General features: G+C 38.8%; 1 protein-coding gene across 1 annotated transcript in view; it reads right to left on the bottom strand.

Annotated features, from left to right (window-relative positions):
- Window positions 1-13,598, bottom strand: part of LOC121276091 (PH domain leucine-rich repeat-containing protein phosphatase 1-like) — a gene marked incomplete at its 5' end in the record, with an annotated part of 168,717 nt that overhangs the window by 31,740 nt on the left and 123,379 nt on the right. The window contains one exon of the mRNA XM_041184027.1: window positions 3,377-3,543. Within this exon, the coding sequence (XP_041039961.1) occupies window positions 3,377-3,543 (167 nt within the window). The remainder of the gene's footprint in view (window positions 1-3,376; window positions 3,544-13,598) is intronic.

The following is a 13,598-nucleotide window of genomic DNA, read 5'->3' as shown; positions in this document are numbered from 1 at the left end:
TTCTACGATAAAAGCCACATACTGCGGATACTGGAATCTGAAACAAAAACAGAAAATGCTGGAAAAACTCAGCAGGTCTAACAGCATCTGTGGAGAGAAAGACAGTTAATGTTTCAGATCTTGAAGTATTAACTGTCTTTCTCTCCACAAATGCTGTGAGACCTGCTGAGTTTTTCCAGCATTTTCTGTTTTTGTAACTGCAATTCTACTTGACTCACTACTTCATTCTGTTCAAGGTCCTCAATAGCAGATGGCAGGAGATTTTCTCTTCCCTCAACCCACGGCACGTCACAAAGCAAATTAACCTTCTCTCCCATTACCTCCACACAATATCTAAAAACATCCAACATATAATTCCACACTGCTGATTTGGACTAGCCCTCAAATACTATCCCTATAATGTGGAAAACAACTTGTATTTTCTCAAAATCTGCTAACTATATACTTAATCTTTAACTCAGCTCTAAAGTGTAGCTTTGTTATTTTAATAGCCTGAAATCATCTTTTTCTTTATTTGATAGTGCTGTGGCATTTCTGAGAATATTAGAATATAATTCAGAGAAAGAGTGCATCATTGTAAAACCATGATTGATAAGTAGCATTTCTTTTGAACTGGGAAAACCTAAAAATACATGCACTCAGAGCCCTTCTAAATTCAAAAATCCTAATAATCTACAACTCTACACACAGCCCAAAACCAAAATCGAAATATTTTTATCCATCTTCCTCTCCTCCTCAAATAAATGTTGAAACAAATCAATACCAACATTGTAGAGACTCTGAATTATTCAACTTCTCAGCTTTCATTTAATTAGTATTACGGCAAGAATTTTAAATGCCAGTTCCAAATTATCTGTTCCAGTAGGACTAATAAAATATTTACAGAGATTTACAAGGGAATGGAGCTTAGACTTTCAGTCTGATCAGTGCCATGACAAGGGTATCCCTCATCTGAAAAAGCTGGGTAACACTCACCGTTTAGGGGATTACAGAGAAAAATGGCCACTTGGACTGGGTGTTGGAGGAAGCCTGTGAAATGGTGTCCCCAGCAAGAATGTGTGTTCAGGAGAACTTAATTGAAGAGAGAGCTTGAATTTACATAGCACTTTTCATGATCTCAGGATGTCCCAAAATGCTTCATTGTCAATTAAGCACTTTTGAACTTTAGTTACTATTGAAATGCAGATGAACATGGCAGCTAATTTGTGCACAGCAAGCTCCCATAAATAGCAATAAAATAAATGATCAGATCATGCTTTAGGTGTTGATTGAGCGATAAATATTGACCAGGACACTGGGCAGAACGCCACTGCTCTTTTTCAAATGGTGCACTGGGATTTTTTAAGGCCACAATAGAACAGACAGGACTTCGGTTTAAACATGTCATATGAAAAATGGCACCTAAGATATTAAAGCACTCCCCTAGCACTGCACTGGACTAGACTGCCAGCCTACATTTTTTTGCTCAAGTCTTAGAAGCAATCTTGTAGCTCAGAAGTCAGAATGTTACCACTGAGTCATGACTGACAGCTGTAAGATGGCGATTGGAAGGAAATTGGGGGGGGGGGGGGGGGGGCCGGAATCAATTGCATCTACCAATATAGCTGTCAGTGCATGATAATGTCATTTCAACTTTGAAATTTTAGGATTACCAAAAAAACCTTTAGTTATACACTAAATTTTGATAGAATTGAACAGAATATCTATTAACTATTCTGATTAAGTTGAAAGTCAATGCATGGATATAAAAAGTGGCTTGTGAAAATTTAAGATCAAAATGCAATTGCCAAGCTTTGATCATAATCAGATCAGAAATAAATCTGTTTTCAATTCAGCACAGTGCTGAATTTATTCTTTTGTACAGATCAGTCAATGTTCTCCGTTTTGGAAGCTAAATAGTACTTTCCTGAAGCACAGTTGTAATCTGCTGTCACAGATTATATACATAGAATATAAAAAAATGCAAAGTAATTTTCAAAACTGATTAAAATATCAGTATTTTTAAATATGGAAGTTACTGTTAGCCACCTTTCATTTAAGTTCCTAGAGCTAAAGCAAACCAGGCAAAGAGCTGTCCTTGAAAGTAAACAATGAACAGAACTGAGCAAGACAAATGTGAAAAGAAATTCAATGGAACCGTAAACCGTCAGGAAAAAAGGAAAGCATTGCTTCTATCGAAAAGATAATGTTAAATTTTTGTGCACTTATGTGATACAACCCTCCAAAATAAAAATCGTCTCCACCTGCAATTCAGCACAACTGATTTGATAAGACTGCATCACTCACACAATTCAGTTAGAGGAAAAAAAGTCAAAGTCATACAGATTTACAGCAGAGTGAAGATTCTATCACATCCTAGCCACATAATCAATCATCACGCAGACTGCTTGTCAAAGTGAGGATTTTTAATTTTCATCTCCATTGACTTTCGCTTGTTCTTCTCCCTTCTCCAAATGCTCATCCCTATTTTATACAAAAGCTGCTTCTCCTCTAGTTGCATGCAAGCATGACCAACTTATCCGAAGTCACAGCCCAGAAGAAAAAAAAACAGTTCGGACCAGCATTCATTTCCCAGTTTTTACTGTTTCTTTGTTCTGGGAAAGGTGGGTCAGGAGAGGTGGTGTGTGGGAGATTGCAAGGTACACATGCGAGGTGGTGAGGAGAGAAAATCATGGGTGTCTCTTGGGTATTAAATATTTTCTATTGTAAATCATATTTTCATAACTAAGTTTTTCTATATAGAAGTAAGGAATACTATGGATAGAAAGTATTACATTAGATATTTTTCTTAATTAAGTTTTTCTCCTTTTTTCAATTTTATTGATTCATTTCATTTGTAGAGGTGCAGAGCAAACAAAACCAGAACTGAATTGTTTGTTTTGTCAAACCCGTCTCTGCTTAGTGTCCAAATTCTGATCCAACCTACTAAAACGACTATGCAAATGAAAGCTGTTGCACTTAAAAGGTGCTTAGCGTATTGTAATGGAGACCATTCACTTTAATGGAGGCCATGCACTTTGCAGCCTGGGAACAAGTCCAGACCCTGAGCCGCCTAAATGCTCTGCCAATTGGCTCCTGCAAAACACCAAGTGCCTGTTTGCAGTAAATAATGCTACTTCTGGACACACCATTGGAGCAGCAAAGGAGAAGATGACACTCCAGAATTTGTCTGGGAGCAAAGAATGTTTTGAAATAATAGTCATACGTTTTTATAGTTATACACTGTAGAGATGGGTATAGTATTTTTTATTCAAAGGCACTCCATCTAGAATTTCTATCCCCTTTTAAGCACATTAAGTAAATATTTTAAAAATAGCAATGATTTAAAACATTAACAAAATCTTTGAAGTATTTTTAAAAAAATAGAAGTTGTTACCTTTGAAGGTCATTCAGACCTCCATTTGCTGCAGGCCCTGGATTCTGCTTGAGGAAATTCTGTTTGAGGTTCAGGTGAGTCAGGTCCTGGCTATAGAAGAGGTTACTGGGGAGATTCTCCAAGCTGCAACACGACAAATCCACTGAGCTAATTCTCTGGGACACAATCTGAGAACACAATAGACACAAAGTTTCCTCAATTTTTAAACCTTGCTTCTTTATCCCAACACATGGCATCTTCTGAAATCAAATGCTGTAGGAAATCCCTCAACTGGATGAAGACTGTAAACAGGTAGGTCTTTTAAACAGAGGCTCAATAATAATAGGCAGCGATCAGTAAAAAAAGACTTAACACTGGACTTTGTGGAACACTTAGTTACCAAGTAAGCTAAGAATGAGTGATGGATGACTTAAATTTGATAAGCATACAAAGGAGCTGTGCACCACATTAAAGAAAATATTTAACAACCACTTCAACCATTCGCTCCTGTGGAGAGCTTTAATAGTTAATTGCTTGCTGTCATGGTTCTCAAAAACTAACAGCATTAGAATGTATTGATAGGATAATAGCAAAGAAACAATATTCATTTTGTATGAGACATTGGTTAGGCTTCATTTGAATACTGTGTTCAGTTTTAGTCTCCTCACAGTGGGGCATATTCAGAGGAAGTCCACCAGATGATTTCCAATTTTTAAGTTACCATGAACAGCTTAGTGTGTTGGCCTTTATATTTCAATTGAGCATTTTAACATAATGAAGAGACTATATCCATATGGATAGACAATTTGAATCAGATAGCTTAGAGGGAATCAGGGGACATGCTATTACATAGGTTACATAAGAGAACTGGTTTGGATGTCAGGAGGATTTTTCTTTTCACAGAGTCACTGACCTTTGCCACTTTGTGCAATAAATGCAGATTCAACGCTCAGATTCATAAAGGGGGCCTGGGTGAATTCCTTGCTGTGGCTTATAACACTGCGCAAAATAGTAGGTTGGGTATCATTGAGAGATGTGCTTTATGGTTACTGTGACTATGAAGATCTCTGGTTAAGCCACAAAAGAAACCACAAAATTGGCACATTCTACCCCTGTTTTGCGTCAAAATATGGGACATATTTTTAGCCCCTCATTTATTTGATTCTCTCAGCAGATGGGGAGATGGATTAATAGGGTCAAAACCCTATGAACTCTAGCCTTTTTATAAAGTTTTATCTTCAACCACCTATCTCTGCAGAGGCCCTATTTGATTGTGTGAGGGAGTGTGTGTGCGTGCTTGAGAAAAAAAGGGATAGATATTTACATTTCCAAATTGCAAATTGTGTGTCAACCAGTCCCTGCAACTTGTTTTTAAAAATGGTTTTGTTTTATAATAAATCAATCACTGAATTTATTTAAAGAAGCCTGATTAAAGCCTCTTTTATTCTGGGTCTAACAGTGGCAAAAGTAAATAATTGGCTACTCTGGCAAATGAATTAAACATTTACACTGATGGTAGGGCCTCTGAAGTAGTGGGGCTAGAAAAACTGCGAACTCCTCCCATCCCAGTCCTAATAATAATATATCTGCCTTGGCAGTCAGTCAATTCTTTTCTTCCTTGATGGTTAACAGTTGAAATCTTGATTTTTAAAAAAATCTCATTTCTCACTTTTTTTATTATCTGAGCTATTAGAAACAAATAGAAGAGACCAGGAAAATAAGAGAAGTAAAAGAGAATGAGAAAACAAGCAAGGAAGCAGAGAAAAAAAGTGAAGGAAAAAGTGAATTAAAGAAAAATAATGTGCACAAGCTCATCCCTTGACGATTGAACTCCTAACCTAATTCCAGCAATACTTTGACTCGGGGGCTAGGGGAAGAGAGAAAAAAATAAAGGAGATAATGGGGGAGATAATTCACTGAAGGCGGGGAAAAGGGTAGTGAGGGAGAAATCCTTTTGAGGATTTAGGAAAGGGAAAAGTAATTTAAAGTTTCTGAGGAATTTTGCTCCAATGTTGACAAGTCTCTCATGTGCTTGCTGGAAGAGATGAGTCTGCAGATTATGCATAATATCACTTTGCTAAAGCTGCAATCTTAATCTGGGCACAAGTTTTTTTCTTGGATTATTTCCTTCTGAAAAAAATCCATGATGGCAAAGTCACTGACAGCTTCTTTCCACAGATGTAAGACATGGCAATGTTTAGCCTATTTAATCAACCATCCCGAGCTGTCATGAATTCTGGACTTCTATTCTGGCCTTTAATGTTATTGATTGACCTGTGCTTGCCCTTCTGGCCTTGTGCTTTCTACTGTAGTACAAAGTCCACAATGGTCTTGACTCTTCACCATTCTCATAAGCCACAAAAAAAGCACTGTGCTCTAGATGGGTGCTTGCATCCTGATTCCTTTGACGTAATTTCACTGCACATTTTTTTCTATTTTGGCACAGTTCCACACAGTGACTATTTTGGTCCCTCTGACAATAAGCTGACATCTTATTGTTATCCATCGCTCTTCAGCCTTTTACAATTGTCTCCAACCTCATCTTTAGGTGGCAAAATTTTCTCTTCCATTTGCATTTTTCATGGGTGGAAATAAAATGACAGCAGCAGAAGCAAGGGAGACTATAAAGTTGACTTTCAATTGCTAGCAGGTAAGCTCCAAAATCAGGGTGTGCGTCGAGCAAGGCAGCATTCAAAGTTTAGAGGGTTTTCAGTTTGCTGGGGTTTCCTAGCAACTGTATGACCAAAGTACATTTACTTCTGAGCAAATTTTCAGCTTTTATAGAAATGTATTTTATTTCTGATGCACAAACTACAGATCAAACCTAGAAACTTCCAATCAGTTTTGGAAAATGATTCTGGTAAGGATTCTTTTTTTGTGATTTTACTGTTTGATGTCAGGGTAACTGGTTGTGGAGGTAGAATTTTGTTTTATTAGTAAAGCTCCAACCTTCTCTCCCTTGGAGCCATAAATTTATTCACAGAACATCTTAGTCAAACAGCGCCAAAAGAGCTCTTAGCTTCACTCCATGGCTTAATTTGAGTTAGCAGTGTAATGGTACAGATCCCAATCTACTTATAATGAGGATAAAATAATTTAATGCTGACGGTATGCATATGGATAATAAAAACAAAATACTGTAGGTGCTAGACATCTGAAATGAAAACTAAGTGCTGGAAAAACCCATCAGGTCTGGCAACATCTGCAGAGAAAGAAACAGTTACCATTTCTAGTTCAATATGACTCTTCTCTTTGGAATTCTGAAGACAACTCATATTGGATTTGAAACGTTAATTCTGTTTCTCTCTCCACAGATGCTACCAGACCTGCTGAATTTTTCCAGGGCTTTCTGTTTTTATTATGCATATGGATGCTAGGTTAAGATGGGCCTGTGGTCAACTGCGATGACCTCCACTATGAAATATTTAATGTAATTATCAAAGCTCAAAGTTAAATAATAGCCACATTGGCAAGGTACCAGAGGGTAGGACCTCTACTGCTGTAAGGAGTCAATGCTTCGAAGAGAGGAGAATATTTGCAAAGGGAAAAATTGATCAACCTCATCCTAATGGCTCTGTGGACAACTGCAGCACATGATGGCCAAAAAACAGAAAAAAAACAGCCGAAACGTTTTACATTCTATACCTGGACAATTATGATTTGACAGATCTCAGCACAGTAGCTGGGATATAAAAACTGGCTGAAGTCTGAGGCTAGTGGGCAAGATTGGAAAATCAGCCAGGGTTGTGCCACAAATCATTTAGAGATCTGGCTGAAAGCACGTGTAGTTGTTGAACGAGAACACAACTGAGCTCAGCTGTAAAATGCTCCCTAACGGTTCACTGGATAAATGGACCAACAACGGAATAGCCTGTGGAGGTTCAAAAATGCAGGACTGTTCTTTAGATAAGTTACCACAGGTCTGCTGGTGTCTAGGGCATTTAGTTGCACCAGTCACCACTGAAGCAAGAGAACAGGAGAAATGGGGAACAAAACAAAAGCCAAACCTGCATTCAGGCAGGAATGTTATGCATTCCAGTCAATGCTTCTTTTCAAGTCTTGATCTGAGATTTGGAGATTTCTCTCTCTTTTGCCCCTCCCAAGAAACACCCACTACCATCATACTGAAAAGGTATATTGCACGTGTGAGATTGATAATACGTAAATATAAAAATGTCCAAGAAAAGCTAAAGTTCAAGAGATTATAAATTCATCCAGTAGTATGGATTTATTTTTAGAATGAGCGAATACTTTATGAACAGTTAATTCGGGAACATAAACCCCTAAATGGAAAAAATATCACAGAATCACAGAATTGTTATAGAGCAGGTGGTGGCCATTTGGCCCATCATGTCTGCACCAGCTCTCCGAATCAGCAATTCACCTACTGCCATTCTCCCACCTTCTCCCCATAACCTTGCACGTTCTTCCTTTTCAAAAAACAGTCTAATTCTCTTTTGCTATGATTAAACCTGCCTCCACCACATTCTCAAGCAGTGCATTCCAGACCCCAACCACTCACTGCGTGAAAACGTTCTTCCTCATGCTGCTTTTGCTGTTGTTGCCACTTACTTTATATCTGTGTCCTCTCCTTCTCAATCTTCACACAAGTGGAAGCAATTTCTCGCTACCTACTCTGTCTAGACTCCTCATAATTTAGAATGCCTCTGTCAAGTCCCCTCTCTGCCTTCTCCTCTCAAAGGAAAACATTTTTCAACCTATCTTCATAAATGAAGTTCCTTATCCCTGGAACCATTCTAGCGAATCTTTTCTGCACTCCCTACGATGCCTTCACATCTTTCCTAAAGTGCAGTGCCCAGAACTGGACACAATACTCCAGTTAAGCCTGAACTAGTGTCTAATACAAGTTCAGCATAACCTCCTTGACATTGTACTCTAAAAGGGCATAGACCGGGATGCTGTATGCTTTATTAACTGTTCTCTAACCTGTCCTGCCACCTTCAATGACTTATGCACATATAGACCCAGGTCCCTCTGCTCCAGGACCCCCTTCAAAGTTTTATTCTTTATGTTATGTTGTCTCTCCCTGTTCTTCCCACCAAAATGAATCTCTTCACATTTCCCCACATTGAACTTCATCTTCTTCAGTATATTTACAAATACCTGTGGGATCAGTTTTAATTTTTGCAACTCATTCAAATAGTAAAACAGCCAGTTCATGGCTATAAACTGCTGTACAATTTTTGAAATAATTTTCTGATGATTTGCATACTCAAATTTCCCTTTGTCCCAATTGCAAATCATGCTTCATGGAAGAACAGTGGATAGATTCTGAATTTTAATTTCGTAATAATTAAAATTGAGAAATCTCCATCAATAGAATGTTATGAATTTGTGGATTTTTATTAGAATGAATAAAAATAAGGTTGAATTCAGAATCATAGTTCAAATGCAGTAATAAATGCATAACTTGAAGAAACTATTTAGGTCCCCATTTGCTTTCAAGATTCCTTTTGTGGTATTTTATTGTAAAAACAAGGCACAACCTATGCTGAACGGAAATGCACCAACTAGACCTCTGTTTTGGAATGAGGAAATGACTAGAAAGTAGTACAAAGCAACATTGGAATGAGAGGACAAAGAGCCATATATTTATTCTATTGCCTGGCTGCTTAAACTGAGATGCAATTAAATGTTTCATTAGCATTCCCTGCAGTTGATGCAAATACGTGCTTACTAGCATTGGAACAATTTGGATTTAAAAGTATGCAAAATCTTTCCATCTGCTTCCCTCTCTTCGCATGATTCCCCCGAACACAATTTGTCAATTTTGAGCTTTGGTACAGAACAAGCTAAATAACCAGTTGAATTCTCTCAAACCAGACCTTGAGTAATACCCTTAAAAAATAAGCAGACAAATGGATTTCTGCTTAAGAACTTCACCACAATTAAATCTTTGCAGGCCTGAGTTTTTTGGGTTAAGTCAAAATAAACAATATGACTAGACCAAAACCATTCACAAACAATGCAAGTCTTTTTCAGTTTTTCAAGGAAAAAGATTCAAATTGATTTGTGGTACAGAAACACACCATAATATTTTTCCCATATTTTCTGAAGATGTAGGCTTGTATAATCCCATGAGTTCTGCCTTTCTTCTGGCATTTCACCCATGTAGTCACCTTTGTATCAGCTTCCATCAGAGTGTTTACAGACAGTCTGACCACAAGACATCAGAGAACAGTCTAATTTTATTCTCACTGACATAAATTCAAGTTAGCACAAATCACTGGATAATAATCAGCAGCAGGATCCCTGGCTGATTCTTTTCCTCTCCATATTTCAGAGTGCTTACAGATAAGGCCACCTTTTATCATTTCCTTGTACCACTCACCACTTACAGCCCCTTTTTGTATCTATCCCTGGAAAATGCTATCCTCAATTCACTTAGAACCGCACTTTCAAAATCTCAACTATCCACCTTTTGGCTCTGCATTCTCCACAGCATTGATGCAGTTATTGATTTACTCAACCACAAACTTTAATGTCCTAGTCCCCAACAAAACTATTACTCTCCCTCATGCTGGCCATTCCCCTGTTAAGGCCCTCATGACCACTCCCTTAAGTCCAAGGGACACAGACTTGAAAGGACATGGTGGTCAACTAGTTTAGCCATCCATTGCCAGATCTGGTTGGACTACTTAAAACACTATTGGGTTCTGTACTCATCTGCTAAAACTGCTTACTATTCCAGGATCATCCTCGAATGCAAAGATAACCCCAGCCTCTTTTCTCTACTGAAAACCACCTTCTTAAACCCCTACTCAGTACCCTCCACCCTCACCTCTAACAAGAAGCCTGCTTGATGCTGCTCGACCACATCCCTCCCATCAACTTACATACCTGACCAAACTTCCTTTAATGCTCCCACCTACCTAGAACTGATCACACATCTTTCTGTAGTTTTTCTCCCATCTCCCTTTCATGTCCTGAGCCTACCTTGAATGTGAGACACACCCTCTATCCCATCGATCCTATTCCCACTAAATTTATCAAACAATTTCCCCTCATGGCCATGTTAGCTGATAATTTAAACTGTTCTCTCTCTTCAGATGCTGTCCCTCTCTCCCTTACGTCTGTCGTCATCAATGGCTCTCCTCAAAAAAAAACTAACCCTTGACTCCACCACCCATTCAAACTACCATCCCATCTCCAACTTTCCTTTCTTCTCCAAAGCTCTTGGAACATATTGTTGCCTCTCAAACCCATTCTCATCGCTCGCAGAATTCCATGCTTGAATCCCCCAAATCAGGTTTCTGCCCCACCACCGTACCGAAACAGTTCTTATCAAAGTCACAAATGACATCCTATGTGACTTTGTCAAAGATAAATTTTTACCTCCTTGTCCTTCTTGATCTGTCTGCAGCCTTTGAAAAGGTTGACCACATTATCCTCCTCCAACATCTCTCCATTATCATCCAGCTGCTTGGAATTGCTCTCGCCTAGTTCCATTTTTAACCAATCGTAGCCAGAAAATCTCTTGCAATGGTTTCTCTTCCTGCTCCCGCATAGTTACCTCTAGTATCCCTCAAGGATCTATTCTTGGCCTCCTCCCATTTCTCATCTATTTGCTGCCCCTTGGTGGCATCGTTCAAAAGTACAAAGTTAGTTTTCACATGTAAGCTTATGAGACCCAGCTCTCTCGCCACCAACTCTCTCGACTCCCCAATTGTTGCTAAATTATTTGACTGCTTATCCAACATTCAATACCAGGTAACAGAAACTTCCTCCAATTAAATATTGGCAAATCAGAAGCCATTGTTTTTGGTTCCCACTCCAAGCTCAGCTCCCTAGCAAATGACTCTATCCCTCTCAGCAGCAATCTAAGATTAAGCTTGTCGGTTTGCAAGCTTGGTGTCACACTTGATCTGTGATGAGCTTCCAACATATTTGTGCCATCATTAAGATCACCAATTCCCATTACTTGGCTTTGCCCCGTCTCAGCTCCTCTTTTATTCTTTCATGGGACGTGAGCATCACGAGCAAGGCTAGCATTTGTTGTTCATCCCTAATTTCCCCTCAAGAAAGTGGTAGTGAGTCACCTTCTTGAACCACTGCAGTCCATCTAGTGTAGGTACACCCAGGAATTCTAGGACTTTGACCTAACGACAGTGAAGGAATGACAATATAGTTCCAAGTCAGGATGGTGTTTGGCTTGAAGAAGAACTTGCAGGCGGTGGTGTTCCCATCCACCTGCTGTCACTCTCCTTCTAGGTGGTAAGAGTCATGGGTTTGGAAGGTTTGAAAGAACAAAAACTCAGCCCATAGTTTGAGCAGTTTAAAACTATGATGGATACCTATTTGTAACATTATTCCAACCCCTCTGTCATTGCTGAATCACAGAGCGTGTCTTTGTGGCTTAACTGACAGAGTGATAGCGGACAGTGAAAGAGAAGAAGTCCTTGTACAGCAGTGTTGAAAAGATGATGACTCTGGAAATACCAGATAGACATACTTTCATGTTTTCTACAGCTTGGAGAGGAAGACTGTATGCATGTGTCTCACTCTCTCTCGATATATGTAGCACAGCAATTGTACATTTTATTGTTGTTTCATCAGCATACTTTGTGTACATGAACATTGTCAAAATTCATCAACTGTTCTCATTAAAAACGGCTGTTAAAAAAATCTGCTACTGAACAAAATGCAGTGGCAACCAAGCAAATGGCCTTGTTTCTTCAGTGGCAGTGTGCTGGATTCCCAAACTCCAATCATCATTCGAATGGTTTTCTTCATTAAGCAAATAGAAGCCAAACATTCATTCCCTTGTACAGGAGAATGGGAGGACAGGGAAACAGCCAGCACCAATCCCAATCTAAATGAGCATTTTTAATTTAGAAATTTAGTTTATAAGCTAAAGCCCATAGTTTAGGAAACCTTCAAAGCTGAAAAGAATAGTAATGAAGACAAAATAATTCAAAAGGTTATTGATAGATGATGTTAAATTTAGGTTATGAAAAGTCTTCATATTGTAGGACACACAAAACTGGTTGTGGGGGGGGTGTGGGGTAAGTGCGCGAATGACAAATGTCAGGTAGAAAACACAATGGAGAATCAGGTTGAATATAGAAGGACCAGAGGGGAAGTGACAAAACCAATAAGAAAAGCAAGGAGACAGCATGAAAAGAGACTGGCAGCTAATATAAAAGGGAATCCCAAGATCTTCTATAAGCATATATATAACAAAAGGGTGGTAAAAATAGTGCCAATTAGGGATTAAAAAAGGGGACTTGCACATGGAGGCAGGAGATAAAGCGAAGGTATTAATCAAGTATTTTGCATCTGTCTTTACAAAGGAAGATGATGATACCCAGATTGAGGTGAGAGGAGGTAGTAACTGGTACACTAGTAAAATTTACAACTGAAACGAAGGAGGCTCTAGAGAAGCTACCTTTATTTAAAATTGATACAGTACCAGGACTGAATGAGATGCATCCAAGGGTAAAGGGAAGTGAGTGTGGAAATTCCAGAGGCACTAGTGATAACCTTCCAGTCTTCTTTAGGCACAGGGGTGGTGCCGGAGCACTGGAGAAATGCACATTACATCCTTGTTCAAAAAGGGTGCAAGAATAAAGCCGGCAACTACACATCAGTCAATATGACTTCAGTAGTAGGAAAACTTCTGGAAGCTATATTTCAGGACAAAATCAATAGTCTGTTAGACAAGTTCAGGATAATTAAGGAAAGCCAGCATGGATTCATTAAGAGAAAATCATGTTTAACTAACTTGCTGGAGTTATTTTTGAGGAGGTAACAGAGAAGGTTGATAAGGGCAACGTTGTTGATGTGGTGTACATGGATTTTCAAAAAGCATCTGATACAGTGCCACACAGCAGACTTGAGAGCAAAATTCTAACTCATGGAATAGAAGGGTGAATAGGCACTTGGACAAGAAATTGGCTGAATGACAGGAAACAAAGAGTAGTGGTTAATGGATTTTTTTTAGATTGGAGGAAGGCTTGTTGACAGGGGTCAGTGTTGGGACCCTTGCTCTTCCTGATATATATTAATGACCTAGACTGTGGTGTTCAGGGCATGATTTCAAAATTGGCAGATGATATGAAGATTGGAAATGTTGTCAACTGTGATGAGAATAGTCTTGAGCTTCAAAAGGTCACAGGCATGTTGGTGGATTGGGCAGACAGGTAGCAGATGAAGTTCAATGCAGAAAAGTGTGAAGCAATTTATTTTGGCAGGAAGAATATGGAGAGACAGTACAAAAAAA

This window comes from Carcharodon carcharias, chromosome 3, assembly GCF_017639515.1.
Source record: "Carcharodon carcharias isolate sCarCar2 chromosome 3, sCarCar2.pri, whole genome shotgun sequence".
Lineage (NCBI taxonomy): Eukaryota > Metazoa > Chordata > Chondrichthyes > Lamniformes > Lamnidae > Carcharodon > Carcharodon carcharias.
This window is presented reverse-complemented; position numbering and strand designations above follow the sequence as displayed.